The sequence below is a fragment of the Drosophila arizonae genome, chromosome X (genome assembly GCF_054131065.1).
Source record: "Drosophila arizonae isolate 15081-1271.41 chromosome X, UAZ_ARI_1.0, whole genome shotgun sequence".
Classification (NCBI taxonomy): domain Eukaryota; kingdom Metazoa; phylum Arthropoda; class Insecta; order Diptera; family Drosophilidae; genus Drosophila; species Drosophila arizonae.
In genome coordinates this window covers 15,249,309-15,274,377 of record NC_142927.1, presented here as the reverse complement: position 1 = coordinate 15,274,377, position 25,069 = coordinate 15,249,309, and the positions used below count along the sequence as shown (strand labels likewise).

Genomic DNA, 25,069 nt, shown 5'->3' with positions numbered 1-25,069 from the left:
ATATCTAAGCAGAGTATTTACATAGTCACTAATGCTCGTTATCAATTCTATTCCACAGCCATTTTGACAATAATTAAGCAAGTTTTAATTGTGAATCTTTGTCTTCCACAGCGTGCACCGAGGACGAGTACGATTGCGAGGACGCGACATGCATATCAAGCGACTTGAAGTGTAATGATCGAGACAATTGCAAGTTTCGCTTCGACGAGGAGAAGTGCAGTGTAAGTGTGAAAATCAACGAGCCACAGATTACCTGATTTGTTTTCTTTTTCTTTTCGCTCTCCCTCTGTGTCTCTCTCTATGTCTCCCTCTCACTCCCTTTCTTTTACCCATTGGAAATACATTGTGAGCGTCTCAGCATCTCCTCTTCATCGTCATTAAGTTGTGCAAACTTTGTGCATGCATCTAATTATAGGCAAACGAGTGTGCCACACACACGCACACACATATATATGTATATAGTCTTGACTATCATTTGAACTATGCCACACACACACACACACACGCGCAGATAGACAAAGTTGGCCAAATAAGTTTTGTTTGCAAAGTCTGAGGTTTATATTCGAGGCGTTCTGCTTTCTCTGCATTGTCAACGCGCGTTGTCCATGGACTGGGCTGAATTGTTGTTATTGTTTTAGCTTTACGCTCAAACTCCACTTGCTTTGTTGTCGCCTCTCTCTCACACACTTTTTTTTTTTTTTTTTTTGGTGTTTTGTTGGCTCAGCAATTGTGTTAGATGATTAGATTTGATAAGGTCACCCAGCGTCAGCGATTGCCCAGCGAATTGGCTTGGCTCTAAAGCAATGTCTCCTCTGTGACTCATTAAACTTGAAAGCGAGCAAATACATAGTTTGCATTCCTCGGGGGGCTGCTCTGTGGCTGTCTGCTGTAAATCTTGTTTCGATCGTAAAACTTAACTAATTGAACAAACAAACATTCACAAATGCGTTTGCAAGCATTTGAATTTACGATTTACAACTCCGGCTAGACTCTTTCGAGTCGTAATTAATTGCAGTGCAAACAACTGGACGTTCAGTTGCTGTTCAGCTGTTCAGCTATTCAGTTATTCAGTTATCCAGTTATTCAGTTATTCAGTTATTCAGTTATTTGTTTAGCCATAATCCAATTTAATAATTACGTTCATTGTGCTGCGTTAACGATAATCGCATTACAATTTGGAATTCCAATTGTTTAAGTATATATAAAATCAAGCGATTTGTTGCCACTAATTTGTGTTGCGATTGTTCCTAAATTGCCAAATAAATCAAACATTTTTCTTGCCTTTTCTCTGACTAGCTCTCTCTCTCTCTCTCTCACTCACTCTCTCTTTCCTTCCCTCTCCACTTGACTCATAATTGGCGCAACGGTTCAAACGTGCAGCTCAATCATGCGCATACACAATCATAAAATATATATGTATGTATGTATATGTGTATTCATATATTTTATAAATATATATATGTACATATATTTAATTGGCTCTGATTTAAATTAGAGCTCGAATTTCGACTAATTGTGTTCAACGAATTTGATTTCGCCAAAGCAAACAAATCAACTTAGACAACCGTCATATTATTGCCATTCTCGCTCTGTGTGCGCGTGTGTGTGTGTGTGTGTGTGTGAAGGTGGGTCCATGTGTGTGGCTTATGAAAGCTTTATAATTATGCAGTTTTTGCTGGCTTGTTACGCAGAGCAGCCAAAAAGCCAACATGCTGTAACATCATTCAAAGCCCGTTTTGTGCGCTCTTTCATTTTGTTATCATATGTCGCTGCCTATTAAAAATTCATGGCAAAGGGTATGCACATTCGTAACAGGCAGCACAGGAGCCAATGAAGTATGTAACAGCTATGACAATCTGTAGCAAATTGAATTCAAATATATTCTATAAATTTAGTTTGAAGACCTAAAGTCAATTTAGAAATAGACGAAATGAAAATTCTGAAAGTTATATCTAGATTGTTTTGCCAAGCATATTTACTAAATATGTATTATATATATTCTCTATATATATCTACAATATATGTTATTTACTTTGCATATTTAATTGGGGCTTGTCAGCTCGGTTACGTATATGAAATTTCAAGTCTAGCAACGGTTTTTAATGGACTGGCGGACAGCCGATGTGAACAATACAAACATTCACTTTTCGCTTCATCAACAACCGAAGCGAGTTTTAAATTTTAATTAAATACATTTTTCTTTTTTTATAAGCAATATTAAACTACATGAGAGTAGCAAGTTTGCAGCAGAGTTTATTTAAAAAATATATATGCAAGCTGAGCTGTATTTGAGGTTTACCCTGGGTTAACCTAATGCCAAATAGTATTTATAAAAAAAAAAAAAAAAAATCATAGATTGAACACAAATGTCAGGCTGTTCAATTAGGACTTCATTTGCCTTCACATTAGGCTGTCTGTATGCGTGAATCCACGTTGATTTTGGATTCTATAAAAATCTATAGAACAGTTCGAATCTCATCTTCAGTAATCATATAGTGTATAAAAATATATGAAGTCTAAAAAGTAGGACAACCATTTGCCTACTTGTTTTCTTGCCCTTTATACATATAATTTGAGTACATATATTTTTACATTATTATTATTCTGACATATATGCACTTCCTTTCACAGAATGAAACGCCCGGCCAATCGGAGCATGTGGTCATCATAATAATTGTGTTTGGCCTGATACTGGGCGGCATGTTCATCACGTTCATTGTCAACTGTGTGCGAAAGATTATACGAGACCAGAAGATAATACGCGTAAGTAACGTAATAATGCTTGATTGTTATTAGGCAGCCCTCTCTGCGCGTTCTTAGTGCCCCAAAATAAAATAGAAACTACCTTCACAATGTCTTTGTCTAGCCTCTAGCCTCTTGCCTTTTGCCTCTCGCCTTTGCCTCTTTAGTCTGTTTGCCTTGCTCACACTCTGCTCGCTGTGCTTATCCTGCTCGCTCTAGTCACTGCCCGACCCGAAATTAAAAAAAAAAAAAAAAAGAAAATGATAAAAAACTTTTCCGTCCCCCACGTATACCCCACCTGCAGTCGGTGGCCGGCTAAGGACAGTCTCTCGGTCCGCTCCATATGAATAGAATTTTAAACATGAAATAACATAGATTTTGTTAAACAGCAATGCTTATATCGGCGAGTTCTTTTATCATGCAATACAGACACACGCACACACACACACTCTCATAACAGCAGCAAGCAAACAATTCACCAAAATTTTAATGTATGTAAATTGTAAAATTTTTAGTTATTCCAGCTGACCAGATACGCAAAATGTAACCAAAACAAAGTCTGCGTTCTACCAAAAACTCTTTATGCTTATTATCTCTTTTTGTGTGTGTGTGTGTGTGTGTATGTGTCTTTGGTGTGCTATATGAGCATTTTGTATGCCCTGTTAATATTTAATATTGGTTTAAAGGGGCTTTAGGCTCCTTATATTTGATATACGGAAATAGAAAAAAATAAAATTTTTTCTAATATTAAACTTGGCTATAAGTAGAAATTTTATAGGCAATATACATATGTATGGGTATGTGCAGTAACAAATATTTTTATTTTTTATAAAATTGAACATTAAGTAGAGTGCTCTGAGAATATAATAACATAAAAAATATTAAACATTTATGTTTTCAAAAATTGTTTATATATGTATATACAATATTATAAATTGAGCTGTTGGACTTTTCTGAAAACATAAAATATGCTAAAAAAAAAAAAAAAAAATAAATAAATAAATAAATAAAATATAAAAAATAAATAAATAAAAATTAATATTAAAAATTTACGTATTATTTTTTAAATCAAACAAAAACTTGTTGCAAAAATTATTTGAAAAAGAAAGTTGTCTTTGCGAAGATTTTCTTTAAATTATTATTATTTTTATTAATGTTAAAATTTTTATTAATTTTATTATTATTATTATTTTATATTTAAAATTAATAGTATTACTTTATTATTTCTTATTTACTTTATTTATTTTTTATTACATTAAGAAATAAGCAAATATTTTTAATATACACATTTTTTTTTTTCAAAGTTATTAGTTCAATAAAACAAGTTTTTCTCTTAGCACTGACACTTGAGAGGCCCTCGGCAGCAGGAGTAGTGAGAACAGCAGTATACGCTGCACTCGGATGAGTGAGCAGCATCGATCTAGAGCCCTAAGAGTGCAGCACTTATGGCTGCACTCAGATGAGTGCTCACTCATCAAACACGACTCAACTGAGCTGTACTGAAATTAAAGTCTCACAACCTATCTCCAATGCCATAGCTGTCCTCAGTGTGCAGTTCGTATTCCACGTATGTTCCGTTCCCATTGATTCCATACTCATGCTGGAGCAATAGGCTAACTATTCTCTCTATGAATGAGTCCATTTGCTTAGCCAGTTATATAGAAGAAAAATGTAAGCAGCATTTCAACTGAGTGTGCTCAGCTACAGGGTATCTCTAGTTCAGCACACTTAACTCATTAAGTAGTTATAAATATTACAAAGCCTTAACTAAAAACGTTTAAGTGAAACAAAGAATTTTGAGCTTTGATATGGAATGTATTTGAGCTCACTTGTCTAGCGAGAACAAAAGACAATTCGAATTGGAATTTCCATTTTCATTAGAGAACTGAAAAATGAAAAGTGCTGAGCAGTATGGCTGGCTAAGGACTTCCGGCAAATCCATTTTTATAGCCGCCATTTGCTCGTGCAATTGATGAATGCCCAATGATTGTCAGATGAAGATGTGATGCGCTTGCTGAACTGATAAATGGCCGGACTGGCAAACTGTGTTTACCGATTAACGGCAGTTCACACTATTAATATTGCGCATACGACACGTGACGTGGCCGCCTGCTTGACATTGAGCTCGAATCAGGGCTGTGTGTGCTCTGCCATTTCTAATTACAATTTATGGCACAGCAACAACAACAGCAACAACAGCAGGTTCAAATGTCTTGACTCTGGTTAATCTCAGCCTCAGCTCTGGGTAACTCTCTCAGCGCCATCCCAGGGGGCAGCTAGCTGTCCGCCTGTCCGCCTGTCCACTGCCCGCTGCAGATGCTTGTTTGCTATCTTGGGCAACATTTCATTAGCTGTCGATTTCAATACAGCTCGCCCGATATCATCTAGGGTGCCCGCCTGCCAGAATGTCTGGCCTGGCACTTGGCACTCAACAAGCTGCTGCTCCTGCTGTTGCTGTTGCTCTTGCTGCTGCTCTTGCTGCTGCTGCTGCTGCATGGCTGGGAAAGCATTTTATTGTCATCGCATTGCCAACGTCAGCCGCCCAGTGGCTCCCCGGGGAGATTGCTTGCTGAGCCAGCTCAAACAGCGTTGCCACATAGGCAGAGAAAGAAGGGGAGTATGAGTAAGACAGTGAGAGAGAGAGAGAGAGAGAGAGAGAGAAAGAGAGAGAGAGAGAGTGAGTGAGCTGCAAATTTAACTTTGACTTTTGCAATATTGACAACTGCTGTCGAAAAGCAAGAACAGAAATTGAATATCATTCTGGACATGGACAAAAATATGCTGCAGCTGCTGTCAGCTAACAAGTTAATTAACTGATTGTGTGCGGGTGAGTGTGTGTGTGCGTGGGCGTGGCTAGCGCTGCTTATAGCGCCGCCTAGCAGCTGCTGGTAAGCCGCTTGATTGAACACACGAACCGCAAGTCACGCCCTTCGTGCTCGTGCCTCAGCAGTGATTTGTTTGCTGAGCAGCCGAATGGCTGAACACCTTCTTTTGGGCCAATTCAAGTCAACAAACATAATAATAGGTGTGTCTATCCCTATCTGTGTGTGTGTGTGTGAGTAAAATCTAGCACTTGCAAATGTCGCAAGCCATTCAAGCTAACCGACTATCCGACTATCCTATCGCATCGCACACGATGACGCGTCGCTGGCTGTATTAAATTCCTGCCAGTTACACACACACACACACACACACACACACAAGTCATTCGCATCGATGTTCTCTGCGCTGGCACGAGACAAGGCGACAAGATTCCTATCACGCAACCTATTATTGTTTTTCTAATATGCCAAGCCCCCTCCAGACATGCCGTCTCGGCCTCCACCCAGCCCACACTTTGACAGCAATCATGGCAGGCCAACGAGGCCACAGGCTCTGCTCAATCTGCGGAAGTGAAGCGAAGCTCAATATGTGAGGCTTTTGCAGTGCTGCCTCTACTTGCTGTTGATTAACAAGCCGCATTGCATTGTATATTGCCTGAATTGAAATACCCTGGAATGAAGTGAGTACTCGAATTTGACAGTCAGCTAGGTAGAGATCAGAAGTCTAAGGATGTTGAGTCATAGATCTGCAGCTTAAGCTTAATTAGCTCGAGTGAAATTGATAAATGTCGCTAAGGCATAAATTATATTTATGTAAGAATGAATGTATTCAGTTGGAAGCTATGAATAAATACGTCTGTCATAGAAGTATGATCGTAAGAGTATTAAGTCTCAAAAATAAAATTATTTAACATCATGAATACATCCCTCATCACCAGATTTACTAAGAATAAATTCATTTTATCTAAATAGGCCAAAGTTGAAACATGAATGAGTTCACTTACTGGCTATGAATACATCCTTCAGTTGTAGGTTTACAGTTTTAAGAATAAATTCATTTAATTGACAGTCATGAATATGCAATATCAATCATTCACATATCTACTGCAATGAATAAGTTTGTTTGACATGAATATATTTAAATTCAATAATGAATGAGTTCACTTGGCAGTTATGAACACATTTATCAGACAGAGACTGCAGTCTGAAGAATGAGTCCATTTGACAATGTTAAAAATAATTATATTTACATTCTTATGTGAATACATTCACTTAGCAGTTATGAATACACCTATCATTTTGCATTCATTTGGTAGTCATGACTATACAGGGCTGTCCCATCTGGCAGCACTATATATTTTAACAGAGATGCCAGATCGCTTATAAGTTCCGTTGAATATGGACAACCCTGTATGCCTCAATCCTAGGACAAAGTTTCTCTATCTCCAACATTTCTCTATCTCTAGCATTTCGAGCAAACCTTTTGTGTATCTCTGCGAATCATGCTATATACAGAGTATATTTCAGTCAAATTGCAAACACGAGCCGAGCACTCATCGTCCTTGTTCACAGCACATTGTGCATGCGTGACTACTGTTTCGGAATGCCCATTAATTGAGCTCGAGAATTAATGAAATTTGAGCTAAGAGGCTTCTTAATTCAGGCCAACAATTCAATGAATGCTGCTACAATGTCCGGACACTCGGCTGGAGCCCGTGAAGCGCCTGAACCTGCTGCCATGGAGCATCCATTAAGGCAATAAATCCACTTAAAATTGTTTGTGGCATCTCGCAGTAGTTGCTGCTTGTTAGGTCGTTGAATCGCTCAAGTTGAGCTCGCATCTATTTGCGATATGCAATATGCAAATGCAAATGATGAAAGTGAATTGCCTAGAACCTCAATAAACATCGATAGCATTTCAAGTGCCCGAAGAGTTTGAGCTCTGATCCTGGTCCTATAGAAAGAACTATCTGATTTTATGCAGTCTTTGTGCTTCTCGCTTAGCAATTATAATTTGTGAAATATTTTTTGTCAGTTCTTTTTTTTATGATGTTCAATCAAACATTTAAATAATTGAGGAAAATGCAAAAAAGAAAAAAAAAAAAAGAAAGAAAAATAATTTCAATCTGAAATTTCGTATGTTATGTGGCCACATGCAGCGACGACTCTTATATTATTGCTATAGGTTTTTCAATTTAAACTTTTCCTTATTTTTGGAATTTTTTTCTTGTTCGGGCCATCCTAATTGAATTACACACTGTGCACAGTGGCACGCCCACAATCATGTACACAATTAAATGGCAATCAACAATTTGTGGAAAAGTTTCCGCATCAATTGGCAGCGCGGCGCACTGGATTATATATGATTAAATAATCGCATTAATTTGGAACGAGCGAAGAAGAAGAAGGAAGGAAGAAGGTAGAAGTTGAAAATCGGAAAACTTGGGCTCTACGTATACTTAATTTTCTGGTTAAGATGTGAGCTTTAAGCGATGCTGACTCGTGTGTGTGTGTGTGTGTAATTGTCTGGGTGTGTGTGTGTGTGTAGGTGTTGATGCTATTGATGCCAGCAACTTTTAAAGCCTGACATATCCAGCCGAATTGTAAAACAAGCGCTGACTATGCACGTCGAACAGTTCAATTAACACGCACACAAACACGCTCACACTCACACACACACACTTACACACACACAGACGCACAGGCGCAAACGTGAGGCAGCGCTGAGTGCTTTGCCAGGTTAGATGGAAGTTAGAAGCCAAGGGAAAGGGGCATGCCAGCTTGGCAATCTGATTATCGCCTCGAGTGCTTGGCAGAGCTTCAAGTGTGTAAATGTGCTGAATGAGGAGCTATTGGAAAGGGGGAAGGGTGGGGGGAGGGGTGTTATTAGAGTGGAAGCAGCATTGATGCTCTCTCTGTGTGATTCACCTTTTTGGTGGAGGCACCCCCTCCACCCCCCTACCCAGTCCTAGCGTTGCTGGGCAAAATCGTTTTGTGAAACGTGAAAAATTATGCCATCGAGAAATAGAAATGAAAGTGGCAAAGGCTCGAGCGCTGGCTGCAAAGTAAAGCTCGCAGTTCCGTTTTTTTTTTTTTTTTCTTCTAGTTCTTCTTCATTTTTACTTTTATTTTTACTGTTTTTTATGGCCGGTCGCATTTATGAAACTGCATCAAATAAATTTGCACAAAGCGCACATCAAATCAAATCAATTCAACGTCAGCGGATTTGATGAAATCATTCAGCAGTTCGATCGATGCTCAATGGATAAGCTGCCGGCTAACTGCTCTGCATGTATGTATGTAGGTGTGTGCGTGTGTGTGTTTGTGTGTGGACAACCCACAAAGAAATTGCTTTGCGGCAACGCCATCGATGGCCACTTTAATATGCCGTTATGCCACTAAATGACGGACCGAATGCTGCAGCAGCAACAAGCCCGAAAAAAATCAAACAACAAAAATTCAGCTAGGACCGCAGGGCACGCAAAGGGAGCGGAAGAGTGGGAGAGTGGGAGAGCGGGAGAGATTGAGATAAAAGGGTTAAATATTTGGACAGACTCGTCCCGTATACAAAATGGTGCATATACATATTTTATTACATGTATTTCCATATTCCACAGTTTCACAGTTTCCAAGTTGAGGTCGTTTGTTGCATGTGCTGCGTTCGCTTGTGGCATGCCACTCGCTGCTTCTTTTATCCGAGATGCTTTTGCTACGTTTCTCACTCTCTCTCTCTCTCTCTCTGTCTCTCTCTCACTCACTCTCTGCTTTTTATTTCCTTGGACTTTGTGTGCGGAATTTCTTGCCCAAAATTTACCACTTAGTTTTTAGCATGTACTTGCTGATAAAAGTATATGCACGCTCGCTGCACACTCGTGCGCACTCACACACACACACACATTATTTTTTGGCAGCAACTGCTAACTGTCAAACGCAAACCACTTGAAAGCCGGCAATACTCTGCCTCTGTGACCTTAGCCACGCAGTTGGCATGCCCACAAAGAATTGTTAATATATTATTTACTTCCTCTTCTATGAAGTTTTATTTCTCTTTTGAAGTTACTGCGGTCCAAAAATTGGCTTAAGTGGCAGATGTCTGTGTAGGCGGGCTTATGGTTCAATAGGTGTTTATATTAGTTTAACTGGCATATCGATAATCGATAAGTCGGCAATAAGCTTATCGATTCATATGGATAAGTGTTAGATTAGAATTTAAATTAAATTAAACTATTTGATATGAAAGGGTTCTGAAATATAGTGAGAGGAAATGATTTGACTCCCGTTTGTTAATGTTTTTCTTTATAGAAATTTATAAACTAATATTAGATGTAAAATTATGCAATAGATCAATTTGGTGAACCTACTTTCATATCTACTATTATTATAAAAATTCAGCTTAATCAGAATTTTTTTATAGGAATTTTAAAAATAATATTAGATTTGAAATTATGCAATAAATAATTTAGAAAAATTTCTATAAAAATGAATCATGATTAAATGGGAATCATAAATAATATAGATAGTCGTTTTATGAGAAATTTCGTCCTTGTAGCAGCAGCAGTTAGCTATGATCGCTGCTTAGATAAAGCTATCGAAAATATTATCAATAATATTTGAATATACTCTATATCCATTTTTAATGTTAAGTAAGGATATAAAAATATAATACGTAGCATCTATATCTATCTGCCGAAATGTATCGACATGCATATAAAACCTATCGATTACTGATAAACAGCTCAAGACATTGCTATTATTGGCAGATTTTTATTAGCACTACCCTTACTCATTTGATGTCAAAGAGAGTTAGGCTTCAAGCATTTCAATGTTCTTCAATTGAGCTCAATCTCTGCCTTATCGATGCGGTCATTTAGAAACTATCGATAAGTAGTGCTCGATCGATAGCTCTAATCGACTCGGTTTTGCATTTGCTCTTTGATAATGCCAACTTCCAATGACTAGTGTCGAAAAGCTGCTCTTCTTTTTTTGCTCACACAAGGCAACACTTTCGAACGACTTTGAACTTTGAACTTGCGCAGCAAGGGGGCAGAGGGTTAAGGGCCAGGGGCGCAGGGGCGCAGGGCTAGATAGGAAGCGTGATCTGTGACAATGTTAAGCTCAAATTTAGCATCAAATGCTACGCTCTGTGGCTGCGGCAGCGTCGTGTGTGCATATTGTGCTTGCCATAACTGCATCCAATTTGGTAACAGCCGCAATGCATATTTGCCCTGCCAGCACACACACACACACACATATATGTATATATGTCTATATACATATATTGCAGCAGCCAACATTGCCTTGAGTGATATTTTAGTGTTGGCTGTTTGCAGCAAGTTGTTGCCGCTGCTGCTGATGCGCCGCAACGATACCAAAGAAGCAGCAGCGATAGCGTTAGCTTGGTGCGGGGAGGGGAGGGCATGTCTGCGGAGCGTTAAGGCGTGGCAAGGGGACATTTTGCGGTGCTGCCACTTGTTCTGCTCCGTGTCTTGGCGGCCGTCTCAGAGATAAACAGCTTACGAGCTAGCATAGCGACGCACATGTGTGTGCACACACACACATGCATACTCTCTCTCTCTCTCTCTATCTCTCTCTGTATATGTATGTGTTTGTATGTATTTGTAAGTGAGTACACAAGTTTGTCTGATAGTTTTATTATTTTAGCAATTTTGCTGTCACGGCGCCATCTGACAAATGCATTTTAGCCTTAATTTGATGGTTGATTCAAATCCCCGTGCACTCCATGCCAAGCCCTACTGCCCTACCCTACTCCTCCAGCCACTCCTCGCACACTCCACTCTGGGGCTGTTATTGTTTCATGTATCAGACGAGCATTTCATATTTCATATAAATTAAGTAATACGCGAGAGTGCGAAACTCTGGCTAGCACTGGCATATGTGATGATGACTGAAGAGCGGCGAGGAGGGGGCGACACTTGTGACAAGGCTAAAGGGAAGACGGGACGCGGGGCTGAGGGGCTGGTGTATGCGACGCTTGGCAGCGTAATGGAAAAACTGCCATTTCCGAGCAGACGCCGCTCATCCGTGTTGAGAGCTGAATTCAAGGAATGTGCCGGGATCTGTGTTTCGTGTACTTCGTATCGGTTAGCTACTGCGGCTGCTGCTTCCTAGAATTTCTCTACAAGTTTATCTAACGCACACGCTGCTCGAACCGGCCTCCAGCTGGCCGAGACGGGACCTGCATTTGGGAGTGCAATATATTATTTGAAACGGAGTTCGCACAGAGATTCCAATGGGCCGAAGTGATGAGGCGTGAGGCTCTGCTGATGTGGGCGTGGGAGCCGGGAGCCGGGAGCCGGGAGGCATGAGCATTGGCTTAAGCAGCCAGTAATAACCAACTTATGTAGCTAACCGTATTTCTCCGCTAACATCAATTTTCCCGGCCGCCTGGCTCGTTGCACTGGGATAAAATGAAATGAAATGAAATAAATCAAGCTGAAATGCAATTCGCAAAGAAACAGCCACGGCCATAAAATAATACAAAGAGAGTGCTGGCTGGGTCAGAGTACGGGCCGGCGGAAGGGGAGTGGCTACGGCGGTTCAGGACTGCAGCTGCTGCTGCTGCTGCTGCTGCTGCTGCTGTTGAGCAGCTCCCTGTGGAGGATGCCACTCGGCGACGTTTCGCAAGATGAGCAAAGTGAAAAGCGAAAAGTGAAAAGCTTTGGCTTAATGCGAATTGAAATGCTACACTTTAACTCAACACTTGAAAGTTCTCGAACTGTCCCAGGAGGCGTGGCTCTGCCATTGACAATCCATGATCCATGGCCATCAATCAGTCTATCATCAGAGAGTCAATCAACTCAGACTTAAGCGATAGCTTATCAAAGACTTTTTCAACCTTTTCATTTTCCATTTAGCAAGTGCTAAGCGGCTCAAGTTCTCTTTGCTTTTCTTTCGGTTACTCTATTAGTTTTGCTTTAAACTCTCCTTCATAGATATGTATGTACTATTGAAGTACTATTTCTGGTAGCTATATTTAGGCATATGTAAATGTTAGCATATGTGAACTAGGCTGATTAACGATAACTATTAAGTATCATCTTCATTTCGATATCTATCGATATATTTAAAGACTCAGCAGACACATAGAGACGGTGCTGGAAATAAGAAGAGACAAAAGAGAATGAAAGCCTACTAGTGAGACGCATTCGGATCACTCTTAGTGCACCCAATGAATTAAAAATGGGAAATCAGGGTATATTGGCTTTGTTGAAATGGATGTAGCAGGCAAAAGAAGGCGTGGCAGACCCCACTAAGGATATATATTCCTGATCAGGGCAATGAGCTGGGCGATATAGCCATGTCTGTATGGAACTTTTCTTATTTCTTTGATCTATGTAGGTATATATTATGCTGGTCGACTTTGTTTTCAATGATCGATAACCATGGCCACTTTTTGTTATCGATTTTTTTTTTTTTTTTTTTATTAATTTAAAAATAATATCTCCTACATCTTAGGAGCTAGAGTCTCCAAATTTGAAATACAGATTGGCGTGTATTTCATAGAGTTTCAATTTTTGTTAAAGTCCAGCGGTTTTTTTTTTGTTCCTCTCTCTCTCTCACAGAGTGAGAGTTTGAGCAGCCAAAGCTTATAGTCACTCGGATAATACCTCCACAGCCTCAGCAATCCTGTGCAAGCTCTCTAGTGTCTTACTAATACTACTGCAACAGCTGAGAATAATCGCACAGACTATTTCATATTATTTCTTATATATATATATAATGAATATAAGATATATGAACTAATACAAATTTAAGTGTTAAAATAAATATAAATATAAATAATAAAAATATCATGAATGCAGCTTTGAGCTTAAACTATAAACTATTTAATATCTCCAGCGCTATTTATTCTACTGCAACGGCTTTTGCTATTGACTCTTATTTGGTCAACCTACCTTTTCATATATATACTCGTGTATTCTATATATATGTATGTACATATGTATAAAATAGATGCGTCTGCATTCAGGCAATGGAGTACGCTCGATTTAAACACTTTGCTTTCATAGATATTTTATTATCCACTTCGTTCAGCTGATGTTCGGCTATGCAAATACAAAGCGAGCGAATGGATGAGTGGGTCACTGGGTGAGAGAGAGAGAGAGAGAGAGTGAGACGGATGGGCAATGTGTGTAAACAATCTGGAGTAGTTTAAAAAGCTGCTCAACTGAGCTCACACTCGCACTCATCACACATCTCTGCCTATCTCTCCCTCTCCCTGTCTCTCTCTCTCCCTCTTTCTCTCACACACACTTTGTTGCCATTTCTTAGCTGAGCATGCACTTGGCTTTGTCCATCAATCTGAGCTGCAGACCGGCAGCCAACAATCTCAAGTGTATGTGTGTGTGTGTGCTCTGCAATAAATACCTCGTAATAAATGTGGAAAAAAACAAGTAAGAAAGCTCCAGTCGAGACTGCTCGACTAGGAGATACCCTGAACCCTCCAAGCTGATATTCTAATCATTCTGCACTTCTTTTATGCACATGCATCCACACGCACGCATAAGCCTGCGCTCTGCTAACTGCGCAGTAAGCAGCGACTGCGCTTGGGCTGCGCTGCAGTGTGGGCAATATTATGAGAATTTATTTGTTGAATAATTTCTTTTGTAGACATACGATCTTAATGAAACTTTCAGAGCGTAAGCATATGGTGAATATGTGTGTATATTCCAAAGCACAAGTCTCTAGTACTTGAAATGCGTTTTTTACAAATTGGGGGCGAAAGGGGCGTGGTATCCAAAATCTGTAAATTACAAAATCTTTGTATCGATTAACTTTATATACAACGCAAATTTGAAGACTCCAGGTCTAAAAATGTTCAAATTAGGCTAAAAAAACAAAATCAATTTTTCGATTATTCTCGATAAAAAAGTTATCGGACAATTTATCGAAAAAATAAAGCAAACTCGTACTGCGTATGGTACTCACGAGTATGCATGCCAAATTTCAGCTCTCTAGCTCTTATAACTTCTGAGATCGACGCACTCATACGGACGGACGGACGGACGGACGGACGGACGGACGGACGGACGGACGGACGGACGGACGGACGGACGGACGGACGGACGGACGGACAGACGGACAGGGCTATATCGACTCAGCTCGTCGCGCTGATCAAGAATATATATACTTTGTGGGGTCTGCCACGCCTCCTTCTGCCCGTTACATACTTTTTCACAAAACCATTATACCCTGATTTCCCATTTTCAATGGGTTCAGGGTATAAAAAGAAAATCAAAGAGCCGAACTGAAATGAAATCGCATCGAATCGCTGGAATATTGAATGCAAACGCAATTGGCATTGAATGAGCTCCTCAACTGGCCAACAATTGAGTTTTTGGATTGTGCGAATGCTGCATGCCACATGCCACATGCTGCATGCGCACGTGAATTGGCTACAACTTACAAGCTTTTTGGCTTTTCGCAATTTGGCCAAGCGATAAGCTAAAAAGTAAGTTAATTTTCAAATGCCTGAAGACTTTTGCCACAGCACAAAGAACGAACCAAACCTTTGAGTCAATTTCCTGTACAAAGCCTCCCCTACCCCTCCCCCTCCCCCTCCCCATTCTGCGCTTCACACCAACCTTTGGCTGCTCTCTGCACCTATGCCGAATTCCAATTAAACAAATGCCAAACTTTTGCATGCAAAGCAAAGCCAGCGAAGCGTTAAGCCCGAACTTTTACAAGCCCACAACAAAACAAAATATAAATTTAAACAAAAAAAAAAAAAAAAAATTCATTTCGATTCTGTATGTGGATATACCTGTATCTACCTGGCATAATGAATATATAAAAACTATATAAATAATTGAAATTCAATTCGAAAATATCGATATATTGGCGCATTCGTAGAACTTAGAGTAAAACTTTTGTGCATAACATATTGTTGTTGCGGTTCATGGACTAAATTAATTACATCAAATTTGGATATATGCATCCATATCTATGTCTATATAAATATATGTATGCGCATTGTTCACATATGGAGATAATGAGTCAAAAGTCTGGGCAGTGCGAGGTGTGCGCCGTATATTTCCATAATTTGTATGCGAAAAGTTTTGCGGCCAATTACAAATTTAATATAAAGTAAATTAAAACTGGCTAAGCGTTGGCGTGTGTGTGCTGTGTGTGTGTGTGTGTGTGTGTTGGGGGTGCTTCTGTGTGTGTGTGTCTGTTTATGAATTAGCTTGTCAAACATTTGAATTTCAGCTCAATTGACACAGCGGCTGGCAATGCCAATAATTGGAATTCAACTGGGCAAAGTTAACACGCAGTCGAAAACGAAATCGAATTAATTTCATTTCCATTACATTTTCCAAAGTAGAGAAAGGCAGAAAGAGAGAGGAAGGGAGAGCAATAGAGAGAGAGAGAGAGAGAGAGTTAGACCCGACAGCGACTGGAGGCCAAATGAATCTGATTTGAGCGCAAATCTGCGGCTGACTTATAAAAGCTTCATAGAGCAACAAATATAGTGAATGCTTCAACAGCAGCAGCGGTAACTGGCTGAAAAAAATGTAAGCTGCTCGACTAGTAAATACCCTGCAATTTGAAAATCGTTAAGAGCATATAGACATGCTCAAAGTAATTTATGGATTATTTATAAAAAAAAAATAAATAAATAATAATAATAATAATTCTAATTGAACAGAATTACGCTGAATGAATGACTTCAACTCAATGAATCGATATCTTATATCTTAGATTTGATTTAGGTCCATTTGAGCTGCTGCAAGATCAAGAAAAAGCTCTGCTCTATTCCTCCAAAAAATCTATTTAAATATTTTGTTTAGCAATTCGATTTATTATAGCTGAAAATTTAGCTAAAGTCAAATTGAATAAAAATTTTCATATTTCTCATTCAGCTTCGCTCAGTTATACTTCATATATTTCTAATTGAGTTTAGTCAATTTATTTATTCCACATGCGAGTTCATTTAGTTGGTATTTCTCTTACAAGTCCCGGCATGCCCCACTTGCTGCTGCTGTTCGCACAGGGTATACACAGGGCATAAAGAGCAACAACTTAAGGCGAAATAACAAAAAACTTTGTGCATTTGCCAAGGGAGCAACAGCTGACATTGATACTTCTTCAAAAGCTGTGCTGACATTTCGCGGAGCTGTTGTCAGCGACTTTTACGCTAATGAGCCCCAAGGAAGGAAAGAAACAAACAAATGGGATTGTATTCGAGTAGCAAATATTCAAATATATGTATACGAAAGCAACTAGATTTTATAAGCATATGGCATTAGAGCTCTCTAGATATGCAAATGTTAGCAATTCGAGCAATCTTTGAGCGCCTTGCTTTTAATATATGTATATGTATTTAGATATGGCAAAAGGCTGCTCAAGTGCATTATTTCAGAGCTCTCACAGCTGAAATAAATAAAAATCAGTTAGCAAAATGAATTTTAGCTAGCTTACACTTTGAATGCCCAACGCAGCACATTTTTCCAATAAATTTGTTATAAATAAAAGCATATTACTGCTGCTTAGCTTGAGCTTAGTAAAACAAAAATACATTTATAACAATGGAGTTATTTAAACCGAAATAAAATAACAAATAAAATAGCAAAAAATATGTACAAAGTTCAACAATATTCATGAAGCTTTCATCTGCTCAGAGAGAGGGAGAGAGAGAGAGAGAGAGAGAGAGAGCAAGAGGAATTCGAATTTTATGATTTATAAAATTTGAATAGCCTTATGGAAAATAGGATCTGAAATCTATTTCATATTTAATTGTTAGTGAAATAAATTGCCTTGATTGAGTTTAAAGCTTTTAAATGCAATTCACACCATGTGCTTCAGTTGCAAGTGCTCTTCAAGTCAAGTTAAATATGAACAAAGCAAACAAAATGCTCAACGAGCTGTTGCCCAAGGACAATGACGTCCATCATCGCCTGAGCCCAGAGCTCAATGTATCACGTCTGTCGCTTTTGTATACGAGCGAGTAGTAAATGTGTGTGTATATGTGTGCTGTGTGTGTGTAGAATTGTGCAAGCATTGCAGACTCCATCTGCAGCTCAGTGCCAAAGACTCCCATTAATTAAACGAATCTCACAAATATAAAACAAATTACAAATGATATATATTTATATATGTATGTCTCTCTCTCTTTTCATTTATATACATATATACAACAATATTTAAGTATTGAGCAACATTTCTGTACTTTATAGCTGACATTTATTTATATATATCTTTACATTTGATTTTGATTTTTTTCTTCTTTTATATTAAATGAGTTTTTTTTTATGTTTTTTTTTTTTTTTAAAACTTTGATTTTTTATATACTTTAATTAAAAACTGTATTAGCCGACGGGCGTTGAGCTTGGCTCACTGCTAAGACGATTACCTGAGCAGACTATTCAGTTTTTCTTTTAAAAGCCAGCCAAATGCCTGCTGGCATCAAGGCGAATGCAAAAGCGAAGGCTAAGAATATGCCAGGTGCAGGTGCAGGTGCAGCCAAAGCCAAAGCCAAAGTAGAACTCGAAGTTGAAGTTGAAGTCACAGCCAAAGCAAAAGCCAAAGTCGAAGCCAATCAATAGATGGGCACAAAATACTCTCAGCCGAACGATGCACATATATATGGATTGCACAGAGCTATTATCCAAGTGAATATCTGTATGTGTGTGTGTGTGTGTGTGTATATGTGTGTGTGTGTTGGTTAGGATGTATAGTGATAGCTTCCGTTGATATGGTAGCTGCTTAACAGTTGAAGGATATTATTTTGAGCTAGTGAAGAGTAACTATTATTGGATTTCTGTTTGCTTTTTTTGTGTGTGCATTATATACCCTGTATGGGTATGAGGTGAGCTGAGAGCTATATTGAACTTGTTGAGTATGAATGTGTCTATCTATTCTATTCTATTAGAATTTGCTTATGTATTCGCAAGCCATAATTATTCCAGCATTTCATTTCAATACTTATCGATACTTATCGATGTTATTTTTAGTATAGCATCGATATGAATCGATAACAGCTGGAATCAAATGTCGTTTAGTTTACTATTTATTCAAGTCTAGAGACATCGATAAGAAGTTAACTCCAATTAAGTATGCCTGGAATCGTTCGTATATTTAACTATAACGATTGCAATGAGATAAATATGCTAGAACTAAGCTTAGGCCGATATTGGTTGTTATCGATACATATCGCTATTATTCTTGCGCGAATCATTTCTATAACAATAACAACTACTATCTAGCTTCAGTGAGCCTCAGATGAAAACGTTAAGTATACCATATACCAGTTGTTTCGCCTGTTAACTCTACTCTCCGCCACCAAAAGCTCTCTCTCTCTCTCTCTATCTCTCTCACACACACACTCTCGGCCCTTTCACGCACTTATACCCATGCCAGCTGCACAGAGAGATCCTAAAAAGGATATTTCAGCATCGTTGCGTCGCTATCTTAATAATTTTCTTACTCGTTTATGATTATGTTATGGTCGTCCGCTCGCTCGTTTTCTGTTTGTCACATTTCACAAGACTCCACATACATACAGACATATGTGGCACAAATATCTTATGTATACTTATATTTATATCTAGTTATTATTATATTTTTTCCATTCTGGATATTTTTGTGGTTGCTTTTTAGGTGGATTTCATAGCATTTGGCATAGGGGTTTTGTCTGCTCTTTGCGGTCGGTGCGAATTGTCGTGGGTTTCTTGTTCACTCAACTCTCGCTCTGTCGTCGCTCTGTTTGGCTTTTAGTATTTGTGTGGCTAGCATCCTTATGATGGCTGTCATTAATGTGCTTGCTGTTTGCCGTAGAGCTGTAGAGTCGTCATGCATGATGCACTTTTAGCCCTACCACAATTTCCTGTGACCTATCGCCTGCTACTCTCACTCACTCTCTCTCTCTCTCTCTCTCTCTCTCTCTCTTTCCGTATCTGTGTCTGTGTCTGTAGTGCTCTCTATCTCTTTCACTCATGGCCACACACACATACACACATATATACATAGACTGGCACAACTTTCTTGGTCAATTGTGTTATATGTCTCTCACTCTCTGTCTCTCTCTCTCTCTATCTCTATAAAACACACGCTCACTCTGTCTCTTTCTCTCTCTATCTCCATCTATACCGTCTTCGACATTGACTCTCTCACACTGTCTACAACATCTTCTCTACACACTGTCTGTCTCTCTCTCTCTTTCTTTCTTTCTCTCTCTCTCTCTCTCTCTCTCTCTGTCTCTTTCTGTTCTTCTGTCTTTCTATATGCTCTATCCACAGGATGTTCCAGCACTGCGTGATAGCATCTATCACATTGATTCCTTTGTCCTGGGCGCTCCAAAGAGCGCCATTTTCGTGGGATTACAAAACGATTTTCTATGCGATTTCGCATACAGCCTCGAGCACGAGCAGCGCAAGCAGCTGGACGAGCAACTGCAGCAGCAATATGCTAATCAGGATTACAATCACCTGGAGCCAAGCAACAGCAACGACAGCAACGGCAGCAATGGCAGCAACAGCAGTCAAGATTGCAACTATGAGGCGCAGCAGCAACAGGTGGCGCCGGTGAGGGTCGATTACGACTGCGATTACGAATGTGATTACGATTACGGTTACGATTGCCCGAGCAACAATGGGCCCGAGCGCCGGCTGGCGTACGACAATGCCTGTCACTATAAGCCAGAGCAGGCGGCGCAGCTCGGCGAGCAGCAGCTGGAGGCAGAGGGACATGTGGAGCAGCTGCGGGCAGAGGAGAACCAGCAGGCGGCGGCGGCGGCGGCGGACGAGGACGATGAGCAGGAGGAAGAGGAGGAGGAGGAGCAGGAGGAAGACGATGAGTACGACGATGGCATCGGCTTCAGCTGTGACAGCGACAGCGCCACCGTGCCCGAAGACGATGAATTCGTGCTCGTAGCTGGCCATTGCATGGCTCTAACCGGTGCTCGCCTGGAGCTGCCCAGCTCGAGCAACTCGTACACCAGCTCGCTGCAGTGCAGCACGCCCACAGGCACCGCCTGCTCGTCAACGTCCACCGAAATGGACGCGATACTGCCACAGCTGACGCCGCCGCCGCCGCCAGCGCCGCTGCAGGTGCAGCAATTGCAGCTGCAGCAACTGGAGGCAACTGGAGGCAAGGCGAAGCCAAAGGCCAGGCGCGGCTTGAAGTTCTTTCATAAAATCATCTAAGCCAGCGTGGGCGTCGGCGTCGGCGTGGGCGTGACTGCTGCTCTCCGGATAGTCTTAACTATAGCACAATGAATCACAGATCAGAAATCAATTGGACGCACACACATACACACACACATGCACACGCACACACACACATTCCCATTCCACTATTCGGCTCGATATGCGCTTACCCCTTCTCCCCCCCTTATTGGCCAGCCTTTGTGTTTGTGACTGTGAGCCAGAGGTCGCTGCCACTTACTCACTCGTGTTCATACTCAATCGAACGCTCATTGCCCTCACTGCCAACCCCGAGCACCCACCCCCACCCGAAGCGCCTCTAAAACTCTCTCAATTGGCTTTCCTTAGCATTTACCAGCAGCGAAGCACAATTATTTTTAAGCCCATTCGATTTTCACTTCAAATGTATTGTTTTCCCCTTTAAATGAATTCGTAGCCCTGGTTGCAAATTTGATTTATCTTTTTCATGATCAATCTGTCAATCAATCAAAAAAAGAAAATGTGGCCAACATCTATTTCTCTTTCCATTTCCATTTCCATTTATGTTTGCATTGTTTTTCGAAAAATGTTTTTTGGTTTTGTGAATCAAATTCAATCCGCATTTAGTTAAGTGACATTCATATAAAACATATTAGCAATGGAATTTAAATATAGAAACGTTAAATATTGCCGCGCTTACCCAGTGATATATATAAGATATCACACGAAGCCGCAATTAACAATCAAGCATACCATTTGTGTCATAATTATTCCTATTTACGTATTGCTGTAGCGGATAATTCCAAACTGAATAGTTAACATTTATCAAACGAATTAAACGAAAATGAATAAATAAATAATAATAAAAAATACAAAAATAGAACAAAAAAGTAAAGAAATGAAATTAAATTATACAAAAATCTTGCTTTCTTTGTTATATTAAGTATACGCAATAACGGAAAATTTCAAGTGAAAGTAAGTTTAGACGGAAACGGCTGAGTGACTCGTCTAGGATATTTCAATTAACAGTGATTGCCAGCTACAGAGTCTCTAGCTTAAAACTACTTTGTGTACGAAACTAATAAGCGAACCCCCCTTGAGCTTGTCAAGTCAGAGTATTAATAACACGCGAATTATAATAAACAAGCAAGACTGTTTTAAGCTAAAGTGACCGACTAGCAAATACCCTGATGCATCAGAACTTTTTTTAACTGCTCTATAGCTGGTGCCGAATCTTACGTGAGATAAATGTATTTTCTAAATAACTCATGTCTTACTTAACGGACTTGAAGGATATTTTCAATATCATCTACATTTGCTATTGAAAGTTTGTCAGTTTATTTAAAGTGCAAACTCTTTCGCATTTTTCTATAGTTGCTGAACTGAATTTAAAATTAAAAGACTTTTAACATAATATAGGATTTAGGTGATAATCCTTAAATAGGAATTATTAGCTACTTCTTAATCAAACTTGATCCTTACATGATGTATAGAATATGGCTAAAAAATTCCAAAGCTCTAGCTCCTACAGGTTCTGAGATCGAAACGTTCATAGACAAACAAGATGAGCAAGCCGATCCTTGAGGTAGATAGGCAAACAGAATAACGAAAGAATAAATGGACGGATAGATCGAAATCGACTCGTCCTGTCCAAGAATCTAAGGGTCTGCCACGCCTCCCACTGCCTCTTGCACTCATTTCCACAAATCCATTAGAGCCCGACTTTCCATTTTCATCAATAGGTTCTGGGCATAAAATAAATAAAAAAGGCTGTTATGCAATATCTAATAATGACAGCCCTAACAAGGCTTAAGCACAGCAGATACCCAATTACGAGACTAAGCAAAATCGAATTGAGTAAATGTAAATATTATTGAAAAACCTAGAGTGGAAAAAAAAAGAACATAAACCAATTACTAAAGCATTAGTTCAGGTTCCTATGCTCGTAAGGGTTCATTGAACTAATATTAAAAAACAATAAAAAGGATAGCAGAAGAAGAAGAAGAAGAATAAAGCAATAGCAAATAGCCTAGAAGTTGTTGTTATAATTGAAGATGTAGTGGCACGCGGCTTAAAATGATGGACACTAAGTGGAGATGGAGATTGAGATGGAGATGGAGATGGAGATGGAGATGGAGATGGATATGAAAATGGAAATGGAAATGCAAATGGAAATATTGTATAATAAATAGTGGGAAAATGGAATAGGATAGGCAAATGGATAAAATGTTTGACTTGCGTATTTGATTATAAATGCAGTTTGAGGTGCTCGGTCGAGCCACAGCGACGACCACAATGCGGCAATTTAAGCAAGGGGATCTCCAGCTACAGTGGGGTCAGCTGCTCGCCGACCTCTCTGACCTCAGCTGCTGCAGCTGCGGCTGCCTTATTCACTCGATTCTGCTTTGTGCTCTGCTGTGGTCCATGGCATCCCATTCGGTGGTGCAGTTGCTCGGTTCGGTTCGGTTCCGTTCCGTTTCGTTCTGCTGCCTTCATTATTATGTAGTATTTGCGTATTTATGCTGCGTTTTATGCACGCTCAAGTGTTGCTGCTCCTTGTTGTGAGTCCTTGGGCACAATCGGCGTATTAATGACTTCGACTGTGGGTTAACTTGAGGCAGCTGCTCAGTGGGTGGCATCGTCTCTCGACAGATGGCAGCCGGGTATCAGGTGGCGACGGCTTAATTGCTGCCTTGGCTGTACGGTTGACAGTTGCTGCCAGCATGAAACCACTGAAAATGATTATTACGCATACGCCCCAGTGCACTGCTGCTGCTCGTGCTCCTGCTACTGCTGCTGCTGCTGCTGATGCTCCTGCTGCTGCTGCTGCTGCATACTGTTGACTGGGGACAGTTGCCACCTCGATGGCCACTGCACTCGAGCAGGCTTTGTTTTGTGGCCGTTTCCCGGTCGCCCACTCCCGCTCTCGCTCTCGCTGTCCTGTCCAAACATTCAGTGTCCGCAAAATTAATTGAAAATATTTATTATTACGTTTATTATGCTTGAATATTGGTTGAATATATATAAACATATGCATACACGCGTATATACATATATGCATATTCATATATATATCACGCTATCTCTGTCTCTTTCTCTCTCTTGTTCATTCATGCAACATATTTTTTATTTTTTACCTTTGTTGGCCATTTCTCTGCCATTTCTTAATCATTGCAGGAACACATACGCGAGTCCAAGGAGAGCAAGCTGGACGAGATGGGCCGCAATTCCAAGGCGCGTTCACGCGAGAACATATCAAGGTGAGTTAATTGAATTTAAGCAGATTTTTACCTGGCCGTTAGCCCAGACAGATTGCACCTGTTTATGGCAGCAGCTGCTTGGCTCATGCTTAATTAAAAGTTTGCATTTCGAAATTACTTGGACCAGTAGAGTGTCGGATAAGTTAAATGACTAGATTTACATATAATCTAGTATGAAATTGTTAGACAATATGCATATAGAATCATGTTTAATAAAATCTTTAAAAATTCCGGGTAATATATGTAAATTAAAATACTGAAAATTCACACAGTTCAAACTGATAGATAGATAGATATATCTGTAGTTGTATATATATAGTTCAAATTGTTATACAATATGGAGCTGCATCACGTTTAAAATTTTCAAAAATTCAATTTATCAAATATAAATTCGATTTACGCAAAACTTTTACGATTCGAACTGATGAAAGAAGTTGCTCGCCTCAACTGAATCTGTCATCAGCGGATTTCTTTGGCTGATTGAGGTCTCTTTGATTTGGTGTTTGATTGATTTGAACATTTTGGCTTTTGGATTGACTCATTGCAGACAGAAGCATTCGCAGACGTCACTGCAAATACTCGATGACGTCTCGAATCGTTACTATCGCGAGGCTGTGCCCATGTCGACGCAGTCGAGCAAGGCCGACTTTAAAGAGAAGGAGCACAGCATATTGCGCCGGAATCCGGACATGACCCAAACGAGCCTCTGCGGCGGCATCGATGGCGACGACGCCGAATCGTCCTCAACAACGACGGCAACGCATGAGATGATGACAAAGGCGGCGATAGCGACCGCACCGGTTAATGCCTGTGATATGGGCTGTCAAACGAGGTAAATGCATGGGGGATTTGTTATATATGTATGTATGTATATATATATATATATGTGTGTGTGTGTGTGTGTGTGTGCCTGGGCCTGCCCGGTCATCATCATCAGCATATGTGCAGCACACTAGACGCGCCCAAGCCATCATACAAATTGCAAAGTCAACGATGAGCAAACAGCAAAAACAATGAAAATGTTTTCATGATGCGGCTTATGATGGAAAGATGCGACCGAGCGCATGGCGCATACGTAGTATCGAAACGGCTTCGCATGGGT

The 25,069-nt window shown here is 39.9% G+C and overlaps 2 protein-coding genes across 11 annotated transcripts in view; both read left to right on the top strand.

Annotated features, from left to right (window-relative positions):
- LOC149267940 (uncharacterized) overlaps nucleotides 1-25,069 on the top strand; it is a 293,596-nt gene that overhangs the window by 112,702 nt on the left and 155,825 nt on the right. The gene's annotated exons all lie outside the window — the stretch shown is intronic.
- The window catches only part of Neto (Neuropilin and tolloid-like), a 108,908-nt gene that overhangs the window by 75,982 nt on the left and 7,857 nt on the right, over nucleotides 1-25,069 (top strand). For 7 of the 8 annotated variants that reach the window (XR_016270848.1, XR_016270849.1, XR_016270850.1 and 4 more), the window contains 4 exons: nucleotides 112-221; nucleotides 2,632-2,763; nucleotides 23,885-23,967; nucleotides 24,515-24,799. Coding sequence is in view for 5 of the 8 variants with exons in the window: in XM_089473151.1 (XP_089329277.1) it covers nucleotides 112-221; nucleotides 2,632-2,763; nucleotides 23,885-23,967; nucleotides 24,515-24,799 (610 nt within the window). In the remaining 3 variants the exon portion in view is untranslated. The other variant, XM_089473152.1, reaches the window with a different exon arrangement.